Source organism: Balaenoptera borealis (assembly GCF_965194805.1).
Source record: "Balaenoptera borealis genome assembly, chromosome: 3".
Lineage (NCBI taxonomy): Eukaryota > Metazoa > Chordata > Mammalia > Artiodactyla > Balaenopteridae > Balaenoptera > Balaenoptera borealis.
Window position 1 is genome coordinate 108,795,352 of NC_138866.1, and position 27,294 is coordinate 108,822,645.

Here is a 27,294-nt window from a genome sequence, read left to right on the forward strand (position 1 = left end):
TAGATATTTTCAGGAGAAATTTCTTATGAACCTGAATTCTTGCATCTTCCCATACTTAGAAAATCTCTAAAACCATTACCTAAGCTGTCTGTTCCTTGTGACTAGTAGCAACCTTCTACCGAGATGTGTGCTTGATTGCACATACCCCCTTTCAACAAAATCACATATTTACTGACCTCTCACATATTTACTTACCTCTTTGGAGAAGTTCCTCAGAGCTTTCTGAGAGGCTGTCTCCTGGGCTATACTCCTCAGTAAGTCCCTAAATAAAATTGAAACTCACACCTCTCATTTTGTTTTTATTTCAGTCGACCACACACACACACACACACACACACACGCACACACACATATTATAGATTCTATGGGAACACAATGAGGAAGGAACTCATTCTGACAGACAATTTACAGACTACTTCAGAGAAGAAAGTTAATTTACATTGGGTCTTGAAGGACGAGTAGGAGTCCACTGGGTTGAGAAGGGGCTGTGGTTTTGGGGGTGCAAAGAGCCCAGAAGTGTGAAACAGTGCTGCGTGTTGTGGGGAGGGGAACAGCTACTGTATTGCCTTGTGGGGGAAGTGAAGGCCATTGGACTGAACAGGGGAGGAGGGGCCTGAGAGGGTCTTCATGCCATGCTAGATAATTTGGAACTTTGGACATTATTCTCTGGGTGATAGGGAAACCACTGTGTGTGTGTGTGTGTGTGTGTGTGTGTGTGTGTGTGTGTGTGTGTGTGTGCGCGTGCATGTGTATGTGTGTGTGTGTCTGTAAAACAGCTTTATTGAGGTGTAATCTAAGTGCCATAAAATTCACCCACTTAGTTATCATTCACTAATTTTTAGTACATGTACAGTTGTGCAACCATCAACACTACCAAGTTTTAGAACATTTCCATTGCCTTGAAAAATCCTGTGTGCTCTTTTGTAGTTAATCTCTCTTCCCATCCCCAGCCCCAGGGCAAACACTAAACTGCTTGTGATTCTACAGACTTGCCTTTTCTGGACATTTCATGTAAATGAAATCATACAGTATATAGTCTTTCGCATCTGGATTCTTTCTCCTAGTAGATTATCCATTTTTGAGGCTCATCCACGTAGTAGCAAGTATTAGTAGTTGTTTTGTTGCTGAATAGTAGCATGACATTTATGTATATGTCCCAATTTTTTTAACCCTTCAACACTTGATGGATGTTAGATGGTTTCCACTTTCTAGCTATTATGAGTAATATTGGTATGAACATTTGTATACAAGTATTTGTGTGAACTTTGTGTTTTCATTTCCCTTGGGCAGATACCTAGGAATAGAATTGTTGGGTTGTATGGTAAATTTGTGTTCAACATTTTAAGACACTGCCAAACTGTTTTCCAAAGTGATTGTTCCATCTTATTCTGTGGATATTCAAGCAGAAAAAAGATTTGGTTTCCATTTCTTCTAAACTGAGAAATAAACAAACTCTGAAGTTGAATGAGAAGCCAATTTCTTTTTGAAAGAATTTGTAACAGTAGTTACTTATTTTGAGTTTATGTTTCAGTGGACCACAATTTCAAAAATAACTCTTAAAACTGCAAGCACCTGGCTAAGTGAAGTTATCAGAGTTGTTCTAGATGTGTATTTCTTTAGACCAAATCAAGACAGAGAAATGTGCAAGATCATCTGTTTTTTATCAGTACCAAGTTATTTTCCTACCTCTCAGCTAAAGAGCTTCCTTTGCTTGATCTGGGGTGAACTTGGCCTTGGAGACTTTATGGCTGGTAACAACTTCACTCAGGGAATTGCTTCATGAATTTACAATCATCCATAAGGCCCTTTCAAAGTGAGAATCCAGAAATAGCCCTCTAGCAAAGAGGTTTCAATCTAGTAACTGATTCAGAAACTAGTGGGGGAAATACTGTTGCCAATAGTAGTTTGTTCAAATCAGGCTTTTCAGCAATAAATGGTATTTCAAGTGGGGAGGAATTATTATTACTCCTGAAAACCAGAAAAATACTGGCTATGCTTTGTCTAGGATATACTGTGTCAGAACGGAATGTCTAAAAGTATTCAAATTTTTCTACTCAGAAGATAATATTTTCTATAGTATATTTTGTTGTATTCTGTATAAGATTGTCCCTGGGCTAAAAAAAGACCCAGAAATAACTGTTCATCTGAATGCTGGTCTTCTTTTAAAAATTTTTTAAATAGAAGTATAGTTGATTTACAATGCTGTGTTAGTTTCTGGTGTAAAGCAAAGTGATTCAGTTACAAATAAATAAATATATATATTCTTTTTCATATTCTTTTCCATTGTGGTTTATTACAGATATTGAATATAGTTTCCTGTGCTATTCAGTAGAACCTTATTGTTTATGTATTTTATATATGGTAGTTTGTAATTGCTAATCCCAAACTCCTAATTTATCCCTCCCCCACCCTCTTTCCTCTTTGGTAACCATAAATTTGTTTTCTCTGTCTGTGAGTCTGTTTCTGTTTTGTAAGTAAGTTCATTTGTATCATATTTTAGATTCCACATATAAGTGATATATGGTATTTGTCTTTCTCTTTCTGACTTATTTCACTTAATATGATAATCTCTAGGTTCATCCATGTTGCTGCAAATGGCATTATTTCATTCTTTTTTATGGCTGATTAGTATTCCATTATATATATACCACATCTTCTTTATCCATTCATCTGTCAATGGACATTTAGGTTGCTTCCATGTCTTAGCTGTTGTAAATAGTGCTGCAGTGAACATTGGGATGCATGTATCTTTTTGAATTAGAGTTTCCTCCAGATATATGCCCAGGAGTGGGATTGCTGAATCACATGGCAACTCTATTTTTAGTTTTTTAAGAAACCTCCATACTGTTTTCCACAGTGGCTGCACCAATTTACATGCTCACCAGTGTAGGAGGGTTTCCTTTTCTCCACACCCTCTTTATGAATGCTGGTCTTTTATAGGTAGCATCTAACTATCCCACAGAGAGAAGGTAATGATAGCAGAAATAATTCCAAGTAGGATAACTAAATAATTATTGATATTTGTCTTTACAATAAAGTGTGCATTTTATGGGAGGGGTAAAGAGAGAATGGTAGAGGATGGATGTGAGACTTGCTAGGAGGTGACTATCATAATTAACTGTGAGTGAGGCCAAAATTAATTTTTGTTCTCTAAGCACAGAACAATTCATAGTTGAAGCAACTTCCCCCCACAAAGAAATCATTCTGGAATTAAAAATATTGTTTGAGAAGTCTATCAAGCAGATAATCAACAAATGGATTACTGAGACATGACTATACCTTACTAGAGTCAATATTTCCCCTTCAAAGGAGAGAAAAAAATCCAGAATCAAAGTAAACACACAAACACTAGTTTGTTAGCTCCTCACATCATAGATAAATGACATTAGCAAAAAACTGGATTTTTCTCCAGCTCACAACTGGTGGTACAGGGAAAGGATAGAGTGCCTGTTAATCTAGCAAGAGGCTTCTGCCACTCTTGGGAATCTAGGCTTGCCTTCAGAAAATCTGGGGATCCATCAATGCGATTCATGATGTTTGTTATACGCAATGACTTCTGGGATCATTTCAAATATTTATTTTATAAAGTGCAAGAGACGCTTAGGTATTATAGAATGTGGGTGGAGGGAAAGCCCAACTCAGTTGCCTTTGTTCTGACTTCTGAATATTTTATAATTTGAATGTCCTTGAGATTACTTTGGAAATAATTTATGATGAGGTTTTGCATCATTAAAATAGTGTGATATTTAGCTGATGTTAACCCTGTTGGTTTACTCTTATCTGATCTACTCAAGAGAAGGGGGTGGGGCTGGGATGGTACAATGTTAGCCCAGTAAAGCCAGATTTTTAAAAAGTCTTTGGCATCATTAAAGTCTTTGGCATTATTCTGACATTCTATTTTAATGATTTCTAAAGCAAAGATGACAAAGTGTGTTGTGCATTCAGGATTTCTCCCCTCCTGCACTCAGGGCAGGTATCACTGATCAGTCATGGTCCTCCTTTAAGAATCCTCAATTCTGCATTTCTGGCAGCTACTATCAATCAATAGACGTTAACTCACAAGTTGAGATTTCTTTCTTTCCCCGTTTCTGATCAAAGGGCAGCTTGATCCTTGTATATGTGTTTTGTCCCCTGCAAAATAGAAACGAATTATATTTTTAAAGTACTACACTATAGACCAGTGCTTCTCAAACCTTAATATGCAAACCAATCACCTGGGGATCTTGTGAAAATGCACATTCTGATTTAGTAGGTCTGGGGTGGTGCCTAGGATTTTGCATTTCTAACAAGGTCAAGGTCGCGGGTGATGCCAGTGCTACTGGTCTGTGGACCACACTTTGAGTAGCAAGGTTCTACTACTCCATTCTCTGGAGACAAGATGTAAGCTAGAAAACTCTGTACAATGCAACTCAAGAACCAAGAAAAAAGAAGAAAAACAAGGCAAGTGTTCCATTAGAAGCTGAAATTTTATTATAGGATAACAGTACATAAAGCACATCTAAAATTGATGTGTTCAATGCACTTTTAATAAAGGTAATGTAATATTAAAGGTACAGTTTCTAAGTACAATATAACAACATTCATATTAGAATGAAAATCGGAGTATTTAAAAGACAACATTAAATCTCTCTTTTTTTACAGCTTGTATGTACAAAATGAATCAAAATTTTTTTTTTTTTAATTCAGGACTCAATAAAATAACAAACAGCTGGAAATAAGCAGACTACTGTAAGAGTGAATTGAAAAGAAAACCCAATGTAAGTGAAAAGTTGGATGATCCTCTAATAAAGATCATTAGCAAAGTTTTAGTACAATACTATTTTTAGGATTCCCATAAATGGCTTGCATTTTTAGTGTGGCAGAAAAAGAGTTTTTACATACTGTACACAAAACAGACAGCATATATTTATAGGTACAGTATTACTGTTTCCAAACTTGCATGTATATTTACAGAAGGCTGAGTTTGTTACTCACAGAGTTTTGTGAAATTTGTGTGCTTAATCCTCAAGACCTACACACAATTAGAATCAGCATTTCATGTGGTCTTTTAAAATGTGGCTTTAATACTTAGTTGTAGAAGAAAGTTTTAACCATAAGGCTTGGCATACTTTATAAATTTACCAAAACAACCCAGGAAAAAAGTTTGAATTGGGGCATACTTTTTGTCATTTAACAATGATCAAATGCTGACATGTTCTGGCCATTGTGCAGGCACAAAGAGATACAATCTCTATCCTCAGGAAGCTTAGGATACTAAATGGTGCTTAAAAAAAAAAGATTTCAATTCCTTTCTAAGCGAAGCAATAAGGAATGATGTGATTTGTATTAAAAGAGATTTCTCCCTAAACTGTAGCCAATTCACTTTAAAAGGTTAACTATTAGCATTAGCTCTCATTAACCACATGATTGCATTTATAATTAAGGTAACAGCAACTCTTCCATAAAAATGGAAAATGTCTAGAATTGTGGGTAAATATTCAGTGCATGGAAGCCAATAACCATGGCTTGAGAATTTATCACCTTCAATTACAAAAAGTGCAATAAACAGAAACATTTGCTCTATATTTATAAATTGCTCAAAAATCTTTGCTAAAGATCTTACAAATTCAGTAATATTACAGAACAATTCTAATCAATATTTAATAAGGTTAACTACATCCTTAGTTAGATATTTGATATACTTTGATTTTTTAATAATGCCGATAGGTCTTGGAAGAACAGGTGAAAGAGTTTAACTAAGCTCATTATTAAATGACTTTTAAAATGAAGGTCCTTCACTCAGTTCATGGAACTGGTTGAGGTCATGTTAACACAGAACACCCCTTGTCAAAGTTGCTTTATGGCCAATGTTCTGCCATGATAGCGGACGTCTATATACTTCTCATGGCTCAGGTAGGAGGGGAAAGGTTTATTCTGCCATCAAGCCACCAAGGATACTTTATATAAGTGCCTATTATCTATAATAGGAGCTAATACATAACTCTGCCAGGTGCCAATAATAAGGTGCCTTAGTAAGAAAAAAAATATTACTCCATTAAACTAGAGTGTTTCTTTAGGATCTTGAAGGCCTGGCAAATTATTTTTCAGCTTAGGAGATATGGTATAAAGCCAAGTAGCAAACATAAAGTAAATGCTAATACGTTTTTATATATCCATATTTATAAACAAATTCACCCTATAGATGTCAAATATCCATACTAAGGAAGTAATTTTATCCTAATTAAATACACTCTAGAATAATTTATATAATGATATTATGTATTTAAAGAGAAAAGCATGTCCCAAATCCAGCACTCTGATACAGCTGCCAGTTGGGCACAGGTAGATATATATATATATATATATATATGTATGTATATATATATATACAAATATATAGTTATACTCAGTGAAATTAACAAGACCCAAAGGTGGTATTGTCTAGGAATAAAAGGGGTTTTTTTTTGTTCACAAAAGTAACTTATCTAGCACCACACATCAGAAAAACACAAAAATAGCACACTCTAGTTCTAAACAGCTATGTCTAAAATAGATTATATAGTAAAACCAGTATCATACAGCATATTGTGGATTTGATAAACAGATAAATATTTGCACTGAGTAGGCTGTTTATAATATAACATTTTCTTATCTATACAAAATGAAAGCCAAAAAGTTAACTGTATAGAGATGTGCAGAACAACATTAAATATTATGACTCAAAAGCAGGGACGAAGGTAAATTTGAAAGAAGAGTAAGAGAGAAAATGTTTACAGGCCATTACAAGTTCTTAAGTTAATAGTAAATAAGGAATCAATTGCTCAAGTTGAAGAAAGCAGTAAACAAGAGATTGCATTTACATGCAGATGTCTAAAATTTGTATTCTTTTTAAGTCTATGCACAGAAGTCATTTGTTTTATTGCTTGACATTCAGTTATGGCTAGATTATTTAACCTATTTTTTTTTTTTTTTTTGTACTTTGGAAACAAGAATATTGTTAAAGGTGCCATAAAAATGGACAACATTGAAAACGGTTTGCAAATAAACCACCTAACACTGCAGTTCTTTATACATATTAAAAGCCTTGTCTGGGGTTTGTCATATGTTAAATATATTTAAACTGGGAAAATATGTTGTAGCTTGAAGCCTCCCATTGGCCCAAACATCCAATACAAAAACACATCTCCACAAAAGGAGCAGGCAGACAATACAGGTACATTTAAAGAAGCAGCCAGCTAATGTCCTAACGTTTAAAAATTTACCACTGTTTTATATGAGATTTCAAACCATTGTGGATAAGGAGAGAGTTTTGGATTCAGGAAGATGTGTACAGTACATACGGATTTTGTGTGTGTGTGTGAAATCAGATTCACTATATTGCTCAAGAATTATCTGCATTTACATATGCAATCTGTTCAATGATAACCAAGTTCCTAGAGATAGTATTCATCCACATTAAAGTAATAATGAGGGAGAACGGAATCACACACGAATACTGCAAAGAATTTAGTTGCTTTTACAGAACAACATAATGGCATGTACAGCATGTCAAAGCTAACAGCAAGCGATCTTTCATCAGTTCTTAGAAGGGAAAAAGAAAAAATAAGTGTGATATTACTAATGTGGCAAACACACTAAATGTCAACAGCAAACATGGATTTTCTAGGCATCTACTTAATATTCTCATATTCACCTTCTTAACCTAAGACTCCATGTTATGTTGCATTGCTGAAAAAACATTGTTTCTATTTGGATTGAATATTCTGTCATTCATTTATAAATAAATAAATGACTGAATGTATTTATTGCTCTAAGTTCTGAGGGTCTGGTTAAACATGGAGATTCCCCCCCATCTACGATGTCTCCTTGGTATGAAGCCAGGCTTCTGGATTATTTTAAAACCTGTACTGAGAGCCTGACAAAAATGACCACAATTACACAAACAAATAAGCAAACAGACCCAAAAGTGAAACCAATTGCTTTGTAAAGACATTGCTTGCCAGCCTGCTCTTTTCTTAAGAATAAACAATAATAATTGGATTTCGTCCAATCTGGTGGAACCTCTTTAACAATACTACTGTTTTGGGAATACAATTAAGACCCATATCACAGACTTTTAGTAACAGATGAAGATTTACTGTTGCAATTGCACTTATGGGCATATAATTTGATCCACAGTATAAAGTTGTTTTTATGGGGTTCTGCTGTGTCGTATCTTTGTAAGTAAGAAGTGGCAACCAAATGTTATAATATGTACGTCAGTAATGTCTGTGTGTGTGCATATATATATATATATAGAGAGAGAGAGAGAGAGAGATTTCTGCCATTTCCCATAGTCTGTCATCAAAACAAAGCGATGGTTTCTTTTTTATCTAAACAACATGGAAAGTTATCCCAAATTTTGCTTTTCCATGGTGGTAAGAAAACATGTAAAGCTTCTTCTGAAAGTGTATTCTAGGTGTGCAGGAACCAAAGCCAACAATTACAGTGATGTTCACTGACCTTATGGAAAGTAATATATCGAAATATTACTTTCAAAATGTTTCAAAAATGTAAAATGTAACCCTAAAAGCTGGCTCACATTGCTGTTACACTGGTGGGTTTTGTTTGTCTTTAAACATTAGCTCTCATACAGATTACAAATGCGGAAGTAGAAGAATTGTGTTACATAAAGAGATTTTTTTGGTTTGTTTCTAGAGGAGAACATGGTGAAAATGGGAGTTATTTGCTGGTATTTGGGGAAAAAAAAACCAATGTTTCATCTTTTACCTCTCTCACTGCACTGATAGGTAGGGCTCTCATCTCATTACCGCTTTAAAAAATTTTTATCCATGCTATATAGGATTTGGAAGAATAGTTTTTAACATATAATGCTATAAATATACTTATCAAGAATATTTTAATTATTAGAGAAATGGTAAGTGGAGTAGGCAGGACTGTACTTCGAATGATGCTCTTTGTTGATATATGACCTATTAATTTATCTTTTGAACATACTGGCATCACTTTGTACTGCTCTGGAAGTTATTCAATGTTTTTAAGCATACAAGACTGAAGAACGCACACATTTTGAACAAAACAAAATGAACAACAGTGAAGTTCATACACACGCGCAGTTCTACACAGTTCACTTGTGCCTTGGAGGGATAGTATTATCATTATTATTAACAATACAAAACACAATTTTGTCCCAGTAGTACTGGCCACCCTGTTTTAAGAGTTTTAGAAGATCCCTGAGCACATTATTTCTGACTCTTAACCCCAACTCCAAAGTGATAGGGCTTCTATTGTTGATATCAAGGTGGATTGTCATTCACAGTAAGTCAATTTTAAGGTGCTTATTTACCCTTTTTTTTCACCAATCAGCACAAAGAACTGTCAGAAAATAACTTTTTATTATTATTATCTTCAAATAATAGCACTGGAAGGACACATGATTTAAACAATCAATGTTTGAAACAGTGGCTTTAGGATTATTATCTGGCTGCCCCTCAACAATAACAAGTGATTCAGTCGACATTCCTTAGCCAAAAACAAAAGGCAAAAAAACCACAAAAAAACAAAACAAGAAACAAAACCAAAAAAAAAACTGTACAAATATGTATTTTTCCCTGAGGGATCAAGGTACACCCGCAAGTGCTCTATGTACATATTGCACTAGAGAGGAATGAAGAACATGTGCAAAAAAGCAACAATGAGAGAAGCTTACATCCTACTTAAACCTTTTCATTAAAGATTCTACTAGGTTGTTTTGCATTTTGGAATGTCGGAACACAAACAGTTATTCCTTAAGTCTAAAACTAAAAACACGTATTTCTACTATGGCACATTCAATGAAATAAAAAGTTTTCCAAAGACAGATAGACAAATTCCATCAAGAAAATAATACAAAGTTTGTTTGTTTGTATTTTTTTTTTTAGAAAATTACATTACTTTCTTTCTTTGTTTCACATTACAAAATCTTTTTTTTTTTCTTTACACAAATCACATTTTATTGCAGGAATATTTCAAGTGCCATCAAATATTTATAGAAGGGTTAAAAAAATAGAAGTCTCTCTAAAGTGGTCCAGACAAGGCTTTGTATAGAATAAATCTTTTTTTTCCCATCTTCTAGTTTTGATTTAAGTATTTTGAATACATTTTCTTTTCCATTGACACTTAGTAGCCTAGAAGCGGTTCGACACACACACATCATACACACGAAAACCATACACAGACATAAACACACACACACACACACACACACACACACACACACACACACACACGCTCCCTCCTCATCTGACCCTCAGCCCACCCCCATACACTCACAGAGATCTGAATATCCACACTATAAAGAACAACCAAACTTAGAAGCAGTGTCTTAAGTCATGTTTTCTTTAAGTTAGAAAGGGTGCATTAGGATGCGGAAGACTTAAAATAAAAACCCACACCTTTAAAGCAAACTGGGATGCTGAACACTTAAAAAAAAAAATCCGTAGCTTTAACCACAATTTGCAAACTGCCCCCAAAAGCACTTTCATCTGCACTTTTGATTTCATTGTGACCACGGCCAGTTTCTTCACAATATAATGCAATCATTTGGACACCACTGTAACCGAAGGTATTCAGGCTCTGTGCAAAAGCCTTATTTACCCTATGTTAAAAAATGTATAAAAGGCATTACAGCAGCCGGGATAACAATGATGTGATTCCAATCTTTAAAAGACTGTTGGACATTTAAGTTTAGGAAATTTTAATTATAAGAACGATTAATAATAATTGTTCTATATCACCAACTATTTTGTGTCATCACACAGGTGTTTCTATAATAAGGAAGAAAATAAAAATACGAAGTTTTTCACATCCTTCTCTGTACCTCATATTTTTTTCAACAGAGATTATTGTTTAACTTCAGATCCCAACTTCGATCCGAATAATAGTTGTTCCCTCATTTCACCTAGCACGCCTCTATTACTCTCTACTCTGTTCCTACACTGTCGATGTACTTAGTCTTAAAGTCTCACACCCTGTTTTTCTGTCACAAAGACCTAGTAGCAGCATCATGTCAATGTATCTTGGTTTACTCTAAAAGCAATGTCACCATGGTGTGACTATTACTGAGATTAGAGCTTTTTTTTTTTGCATTAGGTACATGCAAAATCCTTTCCGGGGAAAAGGAATTTAAGTTCAACGTTGCGTTCTCTCTCACCCTCAGAGAAGTTCAATTAGCTCTCATCATTTCACAAATGGACACTGGAATTAGGTTTAGTTGCTCTTTAACGCGCTAGCACCTGAGGCTGGTCATATTCAGAAAGCTTTGGTTAAAAAGAAGTTAATAGACTTTAATAAAACCATCCCCAAATTTAGTGAATCAGAATGACCAAAAAACAAAAACAAAAAACAAACCAAAACCAAAATAAAAACACACCATTTCCCCCCAAAGGAGAAACAACAGGAAAAAAAAAAAAATGGATAAATAAATAACCGAACTAAGCTTGGTACTCTTTTCAGAGTATAAATACTATTGATCTTTCAAGGAACTATGCTTATTTAAATAAAAAATTTGATTTAACCCTTCTTGCCCAAATATAAATACTATATGCTGATAGTTACCTCTCTATATAAAGTCACATAAAGTTTTATATGCTTGTAAGAAATTTAAGTAAGTATTACTCTCGTCTTCTATTTATGGCGAAACCCTTACTATATTTTTGAAAAAACAATTTTTTAGATGTCATTTAGGCTTCATACACACTTCGGTGTGAATAATTCCTTCCCCGTTTCCAAGTCCCTCAGGAAACAAGTCAGAAAGCCAGTGCAGTTAAAAACAGAGTAGAAGGCTCTGGGAAACTCGTGCTTGATGACCCAGCACGACAGCAGGAGCCGAATTCCTGCAGAAGATTTGGGAGGGACCCTGGAGGTAGGGGAGATGCTTTCTTCACTGTAAAGGGCTGCTTGGAAACTCCCACCTTTACACTATGGGAAATGTTCTCTTTTCTGTACAAACATGGTCTTCGATGGCAGACCAGAAGTTTGAATCCCACTCCGAGTGTGACTAAAATCATCATCTAAATGCCTACATTCCCAAAGGTCACTTATTTTAAAATATGCACACTTGTCTATCAGACTGTTCCTTCTCCCTTCCCCCACTGGGAATTATTAAAAAAAAAAAGCCACAAAATTAAACAAAAACAACTCAATATTTCTCACCTGAACACAAAAGCCAAACAATCTTCTAAAGACTTAATAAAATAAATTACAGTCCACAGTTTTCTAGTGAAGATAAATACAAAAGTAAATGTTTGCAGCTTGCATCGACTTCACTTTAAAGGCTTAAAATATTTAATACTTAAATAAGAGAAACTGGTTCAACATCGCACGCCTCCTTTGCCCTCCTATCCATTGACTATGAAATATGGAGAACACAGTGTTCTAGAATGACACCATCTAGAGGCAGTTAGTCTAGAAACCATTCACTCTGAGATAAACTCTCAGGGTTCCTAGATTATACCAAGAACATAAACATTCACAAAGTAAATGCTTCATGTTTTCACATGGGGAGTGTGCATTTGCTCCAGATATAATCTTTGGGTCCTTCTTCTAATAAAAGCTAGATTCTGATAAATATTCTGGTTACTGATCTGTTCTTAAAGCATAAGAACTCCAAGTTGAGGCTGAGTCCATATAACTACGCAGCTGTGCAAAATGAGCCTCCCTTCCCCTGCCTCAATGAGGTGGCATTTTCAAAAGCTTTGAAAAAATACTGTGCACGAGGGTGTAAGTCCACAGCACCAATCAATCAATCACTCAACTTTGTATGAAGCATAAACACATCTATCCTTAAACTGACCCAAAAGCAAAGTACAATTTAGGGAGAGTTCTGTTTCTAATCCCAAATTCATGTGTTAAAAAAAAAAAAAATTAATCCAACAGCGTGATTTCTAGATATGACCAGCCAGTCTTTTAAAAGTAATTGTGTAAACAGCAGCATAAATACCTCCCGACGTACCTTCCAAGCCTTCTCAGTTAAACTTGTGTTTCTGGTGCACATGCGACACGACAGTGAACACGCTAGCATTTAATTTAAAGAAAAAAGGTGCAAAATGAAAGTGCCTTATCAATTCAACAGGAAAAGCTACACCAGTAACTACATTTTATATTAATTAAAACAATATATAAACAATATCTCTTTTAGCTATATATAGTCTTCATGCCCATTTACCCTGTAATATATTATAATGCTATTGTTGCTAGTGCTATGGACCCTTTTCGTGCCATCCTGCTGACTGGCAATAATCGGTGAAAAAATAAAAACTTCCTTCATGAGACAAACAGCAAGTTGTGCAAAGTAATGCCGCAACCTCCGCTATGCACACCAGTCACCGATTAGTGCTGGACTCTCTGTTGTTACCGACAGATGTAGAAAGTCTGTGGGCAGTGAGCTACAAAAAAAGGACATCCTCTGACCTTAGTACCCGCCTTCTGTTGTAAACAGAGGTCAATGATCAAGAAGTCGAGACAGAAAAAGGGTCCATATCTGTAGGCATAATGGAAATCATATGCATGAGAAAAACAAGTTCAACTTTTATTTGTTTTCATTGTTTCCCCTCCTTTGCCTGACCCCGATCACCAAAGGATGTGCAGTGTGTTGGCGCTCCAGGTCTGTGCAGGGCCATATAAAGTGTCTCGGTTAATTTGTTTGTTTGTTTGTTTGTTTTTCATTGTTTGGACTTCAGACATTCTAGAAGTGCTTAGGTGATACATTTACCCATCAATCTGCATTGCTGGCTCAAATTCTGAAGTGAACAATTCCTTGTATAATGGAGGAAAATGAAGTCGCACAATGTCTGGGTATATTGCTTTAAACGCCATTAGCTTTTCTGTATGTCGTCCACATAAGGCTCTTAATGTAGACACCTTGCATATTAACTGTAAGTGGAAGAAAGGACATAGGGTCAGGAGAGAAGAGACGTGAGAATCAAAAATCAGGGCACCTGGATGATCTTCAACATTGTTTACAATGGTGAAACACACTTGAAGCAACTTAAACGTCTAGTAATAGAGGGAGGGTAAAAATAAATGATGATATAGTCATATCATAGAATACCAGGTATACATTAAATATGATTTTGAAGACAAATAATTTGTAACCCAAAAAGATGTTCATAAGCAAAAGAACCCAAGTGTCTCACCTCCTCCTCCTATTCAAACATGCTTTCTGCTCTACCATCCTGAACCCCGCCCTCTACCACTGGGGAAAAGGAAGACGTGTGGTAACAGAGAAGTGGGCAAGGGGACAGCCACCGGTAGGTGAGGTCACTGCAACTAGAGATGACGGCATCCCCTACATATTTTATGCAAAATGAGTACTAGTCAACTCCAGTGACAACAAGTTTCTTCTGGAGAAAGAGCTCTGCCTAGAACAAAGCAATTCTGGGTCTGAGCAAGAGGCCCTGCCTGGAAAACAAAAAAAAATAGTCAGCAGGCCTGGTGGAAGTCTCAGCATTGACTATTTACCTGTTGAGTATAATAACATGACTTGCAAAAATGCTTTTTAAACTCTAAAGCACTGTACCGCACAAAATATTTACTATCTCCACCCAGAATAATCCTAAGAAACATTTTCACCAGAGCATCGATCTTGGCCATGTGTTAGGTGCTCTCTATAATCAAAGACCCTAATGGTACCCTTGCACTGGGGCAAGAAGATGGAGAAAAGTTCTTCTTCCTTCTCTTTCCCAGTCCTGCCTCAGTGTCTCATTTAATAGATGCAAAGTCAAAAACAAAACCACAGGGCTTCCCTGGTGGCGCAGTGGTTGAGAATCTGCCTGCTAATGCAGGGGACACGGGTTCGAGTCCTGGTCTGGGAAGATTCCACATGCCGCAGAGCAACTAGGCCCGTGAGCCACAACGACTGAGCCTGCGCGTCTGGAGCTTGTGCTCCGCAACAAGAGAGGCCGCGATAGTGAAAGGCCCGCACACCGTGATGAAGAGTGGCCCCCACTTGCCGCAACTAGAGAAAGCCCTCGCACAGAAACGAAGACCTAACACAGCCATAAATAAATAAATAAAAATAAAAGATTACTATTAAAAAAAAAAACAACAAAAAACCACACTTAACCCCCCAACTTCCCCTTTCTGACCTAACCTAGCTATCAGGAGAAAAGAAAGAAAACAGAAAATAATCCAAGAAAGAATAGGGCTGATTTTTCTAAGACCAAATACATACTACTAGCACTAACACTGAAGGATATTATCATATTTTAAATTGACATCCTAATTATATTTTTATTGCGAAAGATAATAATTAGCAAAAATGAAACTCTATGCTTTGAATACAGGGTAGTAATGAGAGACTGATGAAGAAAATACAAGAGTCATTTACTGTTGATTACTAATGACTTTAATGGAACTAGAACTAATATTAGAATAGATTAATTCTATTGTTTTAGTCCTTCATAACTTCGTCTTTCTAAAATCAAAGATTTAAATTCTAAATTCTCTAGTTTATATCACGGCAGAACATTAATTCTGCCTTCTGCCCATCTTTGATGGGATAAGTGGAGTATTCTTCAGAATGTATTAATGCTTTAAAAAAAATTCTATCATTGCTCTATTATTCCAGGACACTTTATAACCAATGATAATAAATAGAATTTAACCTGAATTTTGGCCCAAGATAATTTTTTGAAATGAGGATACTTCTCTCTTCTCAGTAGGCCGTTGCTTACTGATACTTTTGGGGTCTGGTGGCATGACTTATAAACGTGGCTGGCGTGATCTGGGCAAGGATAATTCAGGCTTGTCAGTTGGAAACCTTCGGCTCTCACCTTTGTTAGTATTCCATCTTCTCGGTGATTCTTCTGTAGGACGTGTTGAAGAGCTAGCTGAATTTTCTGTTGCAGCTTTTCAATTTTTACCTTTTCCTGCAGCCATGAGCGATCTAAATATGAAAAACCATACTCCTGAGTATTCTTCCAACATGGTGTCAGAAAACCCCAACTCCTCCTGACTCCTAGATACAGATTATTACACCACACTGCAGAGTCAGGGACTAACAGGCCACTTTCACCCCTCTTTCAAAATTTGCTCCTAAAGGAGTGAAAAACTGATCTAGGACAGTTACAAAACAGAGTGTTAAGCCTTTCCATCTTTACTGACACTTGAAAGAAGGAAGGGTCCACCCTTTCCAAAAAGACAGCCATTTAAATCTAAGGCCATGCTCGGACGAGTGCAAATGAAACCACCATGGCCCTTAAGCCTTTCTAATAGTTATGTTTCTGAATGACATACTCATATCAATCCTGCTAGTCTTTCTGGAAAATATGAAAATTGCCTTATAGTCCAAGGCAACTAAAATTGTCAAGAGAGTGCCAAATGAATTAAGGATTGTTAATTTAGGATAAAGGCTTTATGTTTAAGAATTCCAAAAAGAAGATAGCAAATTTGCAAAAGTGATGATCACCAAGAGGCAGTACTGGTTGAAAACATACATTAAATTCAGATAGGCTTGTGGATGACATCCAAATGGATTTTTTTTAAAAAGCAGAATGTTTTAAAAACCATGTTATCTTGGAGATTGGTGTTGAGAAGGGCACACCTACTCTACCACAGCATTTCTCTTGGTAGCAGGAGGTTAATTGTAGACGGGATTTTATTCAATTCTCATTTCTTAAGATTTTATCAGAATGGCATGAGGTCCTCTTAGAAGCGTACATGTATATGTACGTGTGTAGCAGGGGACTGTTGTCTGAAAAACTTAAAATTAGACTTAGTAAGGGTGGCAGTCCCTCTGAATAGTCTATAGCCATTGTAAGTTATGTACTTGTAGAAATTCTTTACCTGGACAACTTAAAAACCATTGTATTTGGTTATCTTACCTGCTGACATCAGGACAAATGCAGAAAACAATGCAATTTCATCTTCAGTCAGGTGCATAGAACATAAACTCTTTCCAAATTCAAATACAAAGCTAATAAAGTCTTCACAACCTGCCAAAATTAAAGACAGGTTAGGACTTTGGTTATTATCCTAGGAGAAAAATATGGAAGAAGGTGAAGAGGGATCTAGCAGTTGAAGATCAGAGGGAATAGTAATAACATTTCTATAGTTTAATACTTTCAAATGTTAAAAGAAAAATCAGTTTAGCCACCATCACCATTACCACCAACATCACCACCATCATCATCATTTGCAATAATGATAGTGAACTTCTGTTGTGTGATTACTGTGTTAGGTGCTGCTCTGAGAGGATTCTTTGGGTATTCTACTATTTCACAACAGCCCTATGAGGGAGGTATTATTGTTACTATCCCCATTTTAAAGGCAAGGAAATGGACTTGGAAAGAAAAGGAATGTGCTGAAGATTCCACAAGTAGGAAGTGACAGCCTGAGATTCAAAGCCAGCTGCCTGGCTTCAGAGTCCACACTCTTAACCAATAGAGTCTAACAGCTATAATCTAACTGAAATGTTAACTTCACTCATTTTTTTGTTTTCTACTCTATTTTATGTACAACATGCTTAAAAATGAAAACAAATGACACATTATGGTGGTAAAACCATTATAATTTTTTTTTTTGTTTTTGGCTGTGCCACATGGCATGTGGGATCTTACTTCCCTGACCAGGGATTGAACCTATGCCCCCTGCATTGGAAGCACAGAGTTTTCACCACTGGACCGCCAGGGAAGTCCCTATTGTAACTATTATAGAACTGAAAACATGGAATGTGAAAGTCCCATAAAATAAAAACCCACCCCCACAAAGCTGGTTAAGTTGGGGTCTGTTCTTTCAGATTTCCATATTATGTACATATAGTTAAATGTCAACAGGCTAGGGACTTCCCTAGTGGCACAGTGGTTAAGAATCCGCCTGCCAATGCAGGGGACATGGGTTTGAGCCCTGGTCCAGGAAGATCCCACATGCCACGGAGCAACTAAGCCCGTGCGCCACAACTACTGAAGCCCGTGCGCCTAGAGCCTGTGCTCTGCAACAAGAGAAGCCACTGCAATGAGAAGCCCGTGCATCGTAAGGAAGAGTAGCCCCTGCTCCCCGCAACTAGAGAAAGCCTGAGTGCAGCAACGAAGACCCAACGCAGCCAAAAATAAATTAAAAAAAAAAAAGTGTCAATGGGCTCTTCTCAAGGATACATACCTTCCATCATTTAATTGTTTTTAAAATCACTTAACAACATATCTTGGATACCGTCCCATTCTTCTTAATGACTTTGTCTTACTTTAGTTAAATTACAGAAATCTAAAGTAATTTATTTTTAAAGTATATGTCACAGTTTCACTTAGCTATACTTTCTTTCTTTGATATCTCATTAACGGTTGTTATTTGACGGGTATGGAAGGGCAGACTTTTAGCTCCTTGCTTGATTTTATGTAGCAAATCACATCCTCTAGTTTATTGAATAATATATCCCCTGCAAACCTGGTTCTTAAAATCTAGAAGGGAACTGGAAGGATATATAACATAAATTTCTTCGATTACCAATTAGATAAAATGAGACTCTAGACCCTTATGTGTAATATACACAAAAAGCATTTGAGCTGTGTATATTTTCTACGGTGATTAACTATAAAGTAACATAGGTATAAAATCCTTTAACTCTTGTGTCCAAAAAACCAATCTCCATTTTGTTCAAGAAGAGCTTTCACCCAACTCCCATCTTTTCCCCTAGTCCTGATTTGAAGACAAAGCACCCAGAGATTTCCTTACCTAAGGATTTGAAGACGTCGGGGCTAGCATATTTCCCATCAAAGTACACGGTATTGTTCTGAGAGTCAAAGGCACGGCACATTCTGATAAATACCACCTCCAGAGAACCTGAGCAAAGGCAGAAACGGGGTGAGTTACTGTCTTGGTGAGTTGATTTTGACCATAGAGAGCCCTTTCTGAGTCAATGGGGCGGGGCTTAACTAGCAGACTCTCAGTCACCTTAGCTCTCTATTTAAAAGAGCAGAGTTCATTAGAGTAATTAAAGACTTGTGCCAAAGCTAAGGCCTGTATTACTGAAGAGAGATTGATTTATGAATGACTTCTTGGGCACTTCTCTGTCCTGCAATAATACAGAATCTCAGAGTTGCTAGAAAAACATGGACTCCTGTTATTAAAACAAACACACACCCAGGGATGTCTCTCTGAGTTCCACAGCCTTCTTCCTAACAGCTTACCAAAACCTCCTGAGGACCTGGGGCACAGAAACAAAACACAGGTGATGGTTAAAACTGTGGAATGCAGGTGTCTTTCAAATTAATCTTTTCACCCAGAGGAGAAGCAAAATGGAGGGAATGTTTCCTGCAAATAGCTCAAAAACCTTAAAAAAAAAAAAAACCTCTCAGTTTCTGCCAAGAGAAACTGAGCTATTATCATTTGGAGAAAAACTGTTCTCGACACCTTCCTTACCAAGCATTTCTTTAATAAGCTGGTGAAAGCAGGTTAGTCAGAGATCTCAAAATTCACTTGCAAAGCACATACCTGCTTTGAGAAGCACAATTTGATCGTTTTGACACAGTTCCATAAATCCATCAATGCGTTTGGCAAACTCCACCACATACTGTATAGCTTCTGTAATTTTGATGGCACACAATTGCCACATTACCTCCCGCTGCTGTTGAAGAGGGAAACGCATTAACATCCGCATTACCCATACCCTTGACACAGTTGTTTTAACTGTTCCTATTGTGTAAAATCCTTCTTTGGAAATGGATCCAAAAAAGCTAGAGGATTTAAAAATAATCAGTTGGCCAGTTACTTGGGTTATAATGATTGCTTCCGAGTTCTTCCTGGTCTCCTCCAATTCCTCTCTTACCATTCTGGTGGCAAAGGGACAGGGGGAAGATGTTATGAGCATATATGCAGCGGAAGATGAAAACGGGAGTCAAGAAAGCAACCCACGCCACTGATTTAACCCTGGGCCATGGAGAGTAGCAAAGTAGAATCTCCTTGTAAGCAATTATTTTGCCTTGGGGAATTTCACACCACTTTACTGGGGTAAGGGAAGAAAAGGGGAGTCAGTTATATTTATTGTGCACCTGCTATGAGCTGGGTGCTTTATGACATCCTTGTCTCATTTCATTTTCACAAGAACGTTTTTCCATTTCCCATAAATGGACACAAATGCTCACAGAGGTTTCACAGCTAAAAGGTATTGGAGGTGGGATTCAAATCCCAGCATTTCTGACTCTGAATCCCATTTCACACACCTTGCTGCTGTTTACTGCTTTCTTGCTTCCCTTTGTAATTTTGGCTGCTGGTGTTACCTGCTATCTCAAAGGTAAACAAGGTGATGCACTGCTATTCCCCCAACCTGTTCTGTTTAATTCCTTTTATATACCCACTCTCCAATTTAGTTACAGGCCAACCTGGATCCATCTTGTTGCTCACTTATTTCCCCAATCTTAGTTTAAGACTGTTTCTACCAATATAACAGGGTGGAAGAAACACTGAATTAGGAACCAGGACTCATGGTCTAGTCCTGATGTTTTCACCCTCAGCCATGTGCCAAGGGATGCTCGTTTCCTCATGTGTAAAATGAAGGGGAGGATTAACCTTGATAATCTCTACGGTACTTCCTAAACCTGAATTTCTATGATTATTGGGAAAAATCACAGCATTTTCTTTTACTAAAGGCAGAATGGAAAATTAAAAGCTCTCCTTCTCCAGCCCTGCCCTCCCGTTTAGGTAATTTGTTGATCAGAGTGTTTTATAGAAGAAGGAGACTGGCAGCACTACTTGTCAGTCTCATATTGCTAGATTCAGACTGGAATTAGAATCATAGCTTCCAAACTTGTTTTTACACAAATTCTCTAAACTCCTTCTTTTTAACTTCGGAACCATGAGGCTGAGATTATTTTACATCAACTTCTGGACCGTGAAATCTTCCATTGTGATATCGGGACAAATCCCAATTCTTTGAGCCTTTTGGAAACTCCTTAATCTAGCTCCCTGTTGACAAATGATAGGACATACGTGTATAGTTATAGGAACAATAGAATCTGAGTGCTATTTCTGAAATTTCACACACTGACATCTCAATAAGGTGACAAAGCCCCAAGAACGTGATCAGCTCTGGAAGAAAGATTTTTAAATAGAAATCTGCTATCTGATGAAAAACATTCATTCCTTGGTCTGTTTGTATTCAAGCCTCCTGCACAGACACCCTTCCCAACATTGCCTCAATCTTAGGTAAAATTCTTCAGTCTACCTTGTTTTGGTAATTCTCAATCTCCTCCTGCAGAAAGGTCTGCCACGTTATCTGCTGGAGCTCTTCTCTCAAGTATTGGCAAGTTTCCAGATGTGACTTAGATATATTCTGTGCAAGGTGTTCTGAGGAGAAAACAGGAGATCACAACATGAAAAGCCAAGTTCTTCAGGGTTTTCCCTACTTAATATGTGATTTAAAAAGTAACAAGTATAAAGCAACATGGCTGAACCAGTTTTAATGATCTCAACATATTTAAGTAAGCAATTTGGAACTATTCTATATTTGGGGACATGAGGATGAAGGACAGGCAAAGCCAACATTTAGCAATAAGGCTTGGCGTCTTCAAAGACCCTCCTGACCTGACCTTCTCTGTGCCTTTACACCAGCGTCTGGGAGTGAATGTTGGAGTTGAAAATATTGACCTAGAGAAGTGTGAAAAATGACTGACACGACCTGTACTTGGTATTTTTATAAAGACAGATCTACCATATACATTGACTGGGGAAGGATTACTCCTGAAAAATTAGAGAATGGTATGTTTTTGGGGACAACAACAACGTATTTCTTTTGTTTTTCCTGCAAAAATGGCAGAACAAGCATTACTGAAGTCTACCATGTCACTATATATACATATACATATATATATATATATATATATAGTGTGGTGGTTAAGAGATGAGATGGACTCTGGACCCAGACTGCTTGGGTTTGAATCTCAGCTCTGCTACTTAGTAGCTGTGTGATCTTGGGTAAGTTACTTAACCTCTCTGAGCTTTGGTCTCTTTATTTGTAAAATGAGGAAAATAGTACCTAATTTCCTATTTATCATAGGGCATCTGTGAAAATTAAGTGAGTTGAGCACTTAGAATAGAGAGGATAACACAGCATCTGCTACATAAACATTTGTTCTTATTATCCTGAAGTGTACCGAATTTGAAGATATTAAAAGAAATAGATGCCAAATAAGTTTCTCTAGGGACTTATAATCTGGTGAACATGTACACACATGCTGAAAGGACAATTCAAGACACTAGACAATAAAGCATGAAGTTGAATTCTACTAGAAGAGAAAGAAAAATAAAAACATACTAGGTGCTATCAGAGAAGGGAGAGGTGAGGGGAATTAGGGGATGCTTCTTGACAGAGGAGGAACATTTGGATTGGACCCTGAAGGAAGGGGAGGATTTGGTAGGCAGAGGCCAGTATGTGAGGCAGTGGACCAGTTCCACGTTCAAGGGATGGTAGATGAAAGAATGGCTATGGCATCTACAGGAGACAGGAAGATGTGATAAAGTGATGGTGTCAAAACAGAAATATGGGTAGAGAAGAGTCCACATCCTGAAGGATCTTGAAGGTTGAGATTGAGAGTATGGACTTGATTAACAAAAGGCGTCAGCAGGATTCTCAAGAGGGAGCTGACATGCTGAACACTGTATTTGGGGCAACAGAACAAGCAGTTTTGTCATTGGCAGACTGGAGGCAGGAGGATCAATTAGAAGGCTGCTGAAATCTAGACGTAAGGGACTAAGAGCTTGAAACAGGCTGCTAATAATTGTCATGGAAGGGAAGGACAATTCAAGAAGTGTTTTAAAAGAAGAACTAACGGGCTTCCCTGGTGGCACAGTGGTTAAGAATCCGCCTGCCAATAAAGGGAACATGGGTTCGAGCCCTGGTCCGGGAAGACCCCACATGCCACGGAGCAACTAAGCCTGTGAGCCACAACTACTGAGCCTACGCTCTAGAGCCCGCGAGCCACAACTACAGAAGCCCGCACACCTAGAGCCCGTGCTCCACAACAAGAGAAGCCACTGCAATGAGAAACCTGCGCAGCGCAACGAAGAGTAGACCCCACTCTCCACAAGTAGAGAAAACCTGTGAGCAGCAACGAAGACCCAATGCAGCCAAAAATAAATAAATAAAATAAATTAAAAAAAAAAAAAAGAAGAAGAAGAACTGACAAGACTCCAAGAATACAAAACCATACCCCAAAGTGATGCCCCTCCTAGGGTCTTGAATATTTAATAGGAAAGTTATTTAAAACAGTGGTGCTGAGGGCAAACTTAGCAACACTAGTAAGAGTGTCTATTTGTTTGGAAATTTGTTGCTGCTTACGTCAAACAGAATCAGATTTGTTTGTGTGAAAACAGAGCAGGTTCACCTAAACAAAGCTCGAGACTAGAACCTCCTCAGAGATTCTGAAACACTGAAGCACGATAAACCTTAACAGCTCTACTTGGCAACACACAGACATGAAAACAACATAAGTAAATATCATAAAAAACAAAACATAAACAAAAGAAAAAAACTTAAAGGAGACAGAAACTGAGAGAGAGAAAGAGAAATTATGTCTTAGAATCAGTGAAGTGTGTGAAGAGAAGAGGGGAATAAAGACAAAATAATGGGGAATCAGAAACAAGAAAATAAATGTGTACATAGTAAATTCAATTTTTGTAAATATGAAAGAAATGATGAAGGCAAAGCGTTCACAGGGAAGCTGGGAGAATCCTAGGAAGGGAAGAATGGGAAGAAGCTCACAGTATTCTCTTCCAGATCATGCTTTGTTTCCAGTTAATATGGTCCGCATCTTCTTGTTTCACTTCATCCTAAAAATTGTCCCCATCCATCCCTACCTATCTGAGTCCAGCTTTCAGAAGCAACAACAAATGATGCAATGTCCAATGACCAGTAGAGGGCAGTGGCTGCATTCTCACCAGCTGCCTTTGATCAAAATTCATACTTGATTTGGCAAGTGTAAGATTTTAGACACTGTGCTGTTTTTAAGTCTCCATTTCAGCAAAGGAGAATATGGTCAGACTGAGCAAAAGCTAAGAAGTTAGTGTGGTCTCTCAGACAAACAGTCTGGAATAGTGAAATACCTTGGAACTAGGAGTTAGAAGACCTGGTTTCTGGTCTGAGCTCAGCTGGATAACTCACTTTGTGACAGGCAAATCAGTTCACCTCCTCGACCATGATGGCTTCATCAGGACAGCCAAGGTCTAGATACTTCAGATGGAAAATCCTGTCTTCTGAGAAAGTCACAGATTTTCACAGTGGTATGGAACTTTAGATATCATCTGGTCCAAACTCTCATCACTTTGTAGATAATAACATTAACAATGATGATAAAAGTTAACACTTAGGTAGAGTTTACTATGTAAACTCTATATAACATAGACTCATATAACAGACTCATATAACATACCTACCTACATCTATATATATACATTATATATATATATATATATATATATATATACTGTGTATATATACAAATATTTTTTCTTAATCTTCATGACAACTCTAGGGGGAAGATACTAGTATTATCTCCATTTTACAGATGAAAAAACCAAGCCACAGTGAGGTTAAGTGACTTTTCAAGGTGTCATAGCTGGCAAGTGCACGGTGATTCAAACATACACAATTTGGCTCCAGAGTCTATGCTCTGAATCTTTATAGTTCATGGGTAGGGAGACTGCAGCTTGCAGAGGTAACATGACTTATACTAGGTTGTACAACCTACAGCAAAGCTAGGACCACAACCCGCATAAGCTGACTTTTTGTCTCATGCTTTGCCCAACATATCATTTGTCTCTTATGTACAAGGCTTTAGTTATTAATTATACTAATAAGTGCAGTTAGCTTTTTTATTTTTTATTTCTTTTGGCTGTGCAGCTCGGCTTGCGGGATCTTAGTTCCCCAACCAGGGATGGAACCTGGGCCCATGGCAGTGAAAGCACCGAGTCCTAACGCTGGACCGCCAGGGAATTCCCCAGTTAGCTTTTTTGAAAAAAGGAACCTAGATAGTTTATCTGGAATGTATAATTCAGGTACTAAGTGTACATCAAGGGCAAAATTCTGTAGCCAGGAATGCAGATGTATTTCCACTAACAGTAATGGATTAGTAGATACTATTATTGAAAGATAGAACTGAGCTTAGGATATGTTAATTTACAATTTATTTTCCAATTGCGCAAAGGGTTTCATTTGTTTCAAATCTGATGATAAAATTTAGCCTAAAATGAAGTCAAGTTAGTTAAAGAAAGAGTCGGACTTAAGCTCCCAAGGAAATGTCAGGGAACTTCAGAGAGCTTTGAAGAAGTAGCAGCAAGGTCTTTGGCTGCTTTTACGCTACTCTTAGCTCCTCAAACTATTTTGCACCTGTAAATGGGACAGAAAATCAGAGCTCCATTATATCCCTTTCAGCTAAATTTTTGTTTAGTTTTGGGTTTGGGGCAAATCCTAGTGATGAGTTAGTTTTATTCATCGTGGAAAAAATGCCACAATTACGTGTGAAAAATCCCTAGTTTAGGAGAACATGGAGAATGGATGAGGGCACAGGGCTCCCAGACTCACTGGGAGGTGACAGCTGTAGAAGAGGAAAGGGATTTGTGGGTGAAGGAGGGGCTGGGGAAATCGGCTGAGCCACTTCTGGCTCCACTCAGGTATTAGTGCACATTTAGCCCAAGTGCCATGTTCAAGCGACACACTTAGGCCAAGCGGTGGGAGTTTATTTCTGGGTTGAACATTCGACAAGCAAATGGCATAGATTCACTAGTATTTATGATAAAGTAGAAGCAAACCTAAAGCGAGCTAGGTCATTTTTCACTGTATCATGTCAGTTTTCAATCAAATCCTTATTCATTTCTGACAATTTTACTTTCATTACAGCTCTGCTTAAGGCTCAGTCAACCAAGATCTCACGACAAAAACGGAAGGTTTTTGTTCTAGTTCAAGAAAAAAAAAAAAAAAAATCAAGCCTAGCTCTGCTCAGCTTGGCTTCTAGTTCAGAGGTTTCTCTGTTAATCAAAAGAGCTGTGATACACCTTTAATGCTGTTCAGTGGTTAAAGACCAGGCTTAAAATGTCCCTGCTCTTGTGGATTTAAATTTAGACCCATAAAGAGGTGCTTGTGTAAAAACCGTAAAGAACATTCAATTTGTTCTATTTGGAGAAAGATTTTACTGGAAATATAAATTTCACTTAAAAAATGTTTTATGGGGTACAGAGGTGGAGAAACCATCTAAAGAACACAACCGTTATTTCTGTGAACTAAGGACGTCTGTGCTCAAGTCAGAACCTGCTGATTCTTTTCCATGTGAAGTCTTCATTCTCTCTTCGTCTTAACTTAGTCATCTTCATAGCAACTAATTGAAATATCCCAAAGGATTATAACCTTGTGTGAGGAACCATGGGGAGGAACAGATCAAATTCTCAAACAGTAAAGGTCCTTATCAAAGTTTCTCTAATAATAGTGCTGTACTTAAAAATCGATTAAATGTAACAGAGGATGTTATAACAACTTCCTTGAAATGAAAAGTTTTCCATTGTCTGTGTTAACATTTCTAGGTCACATCTCCCAAGAAGCACCAATGTCACAGGAATAAGGAAATGACAGGTTTTTGTGGGGGTTTTTTTGGCATGGTGAGTCTTCTATGAAATACATCAGTTTTGCATTAATATCCATCACCAAAACATTTTGGCAAATAAAGAAGCCAATTTCCCTTTAACGATTATAGAATGTGTCAGAGTTGCAAAACTTAGATGCATACAGGGACTGGGCAGTGATATAAATGCCGAGAGTGGGATGGGCCCATTTCAAGGTGTTAGGCCCTAAGTGGTACCAGTTGGTTGTTGCCATTCCCAAATGCTGGTCCAGTGCAACTAGATCATTTTTTTTTTTCCTTCCACAAGAAACTGAAAATCTGAACTTTCAGGTGGAATTGTCCAGGTTTAAAATTTTAGCAACCAATTCAAAAACTGTAAAGCTCTGCACTGGTCAAAAAACCATGTCTATGCGCCAGGTTAAGTCTGTGGGTTGCTATTTTTATAACTTTGGGTATAAAGCAATACTTAGAAAATAACTAAATCAATGGAGTTAATGGGGCCATTCCCTGAACTTACAGTTTTCTGTGGAATTTAAAGATTGCTTTAAGTTCATATTGTCTCAGCTCTGATGCTGAGAGGTCACTGAGTTTCTTGGATATATGATGGGAAACAGTGGACAGTCAAAAACAAGGGGGCAGGTTGGAATTATGAAGTGGTCCAAATGGTAAAGGTGACTTGCCCTTCTAGATGCATTATTTTAATAACATAACTCATTAGAGGAAAGTCAGACAAATCCCA

General features: G+C 37.3%; 1 protein-coding gene across 15 annotated transcripts in view; it reads right to left on the reverse strand.

Moving 5' to 3' along the window:
• Window positions 1-236: 236 nt before the first annotated feature.
• RORA (RAR related orphan receptor A) overlaps window positions 237-27,294 on the reverse strand; it is a 729,602-nt gene continuing 702,544 nt past the window's right edge. For 5 of the 15 annotated variants that reach the window (XM_082388123.1, XM_082388129.1, XM_082388119.1 and 2 more), the window contains 7 exons: window positions 21,173-21,294; window positions 19,444-19,576; window positions 18,685-18,792; window positions 16,842-16,952; window positions 15,792-15,904; window positions 13,730-13,890; window positions 3,867-4,131 (listed from right to left, as the gene is read on the reverse strand). In XM_082388123.1, the coding sequence (XP_082244249.1) occupies window positions 4,038-4,131; window positions 13,730-13,890; window positions 15,792-15,904; window positions 16,842-16,952; window positions 18,685-18,792; window positions 19,444-19,576; window positions 21,173-21,294 (842 nt within the window). In that variant the 3' untranslated portion in view covers window positions 3,867-4,037. Of the gene's footprint in view, window positions 263-3,866; window positions 4,132-4,174; window positions 4,396-5,194; window positions 13,891-15,791; window positions 15,905-16,841; window positions 16,953-18,684; window positions 18,793-19,443; window positions 19,577-21,172; window positions 21,295-27,294 lie in introns of those variants that run through there. The other 10 variants (XM_082388116.1, XM_082388120.1, XM_082388128.1 and 7 more) reach the window with 7 other exon arrangements.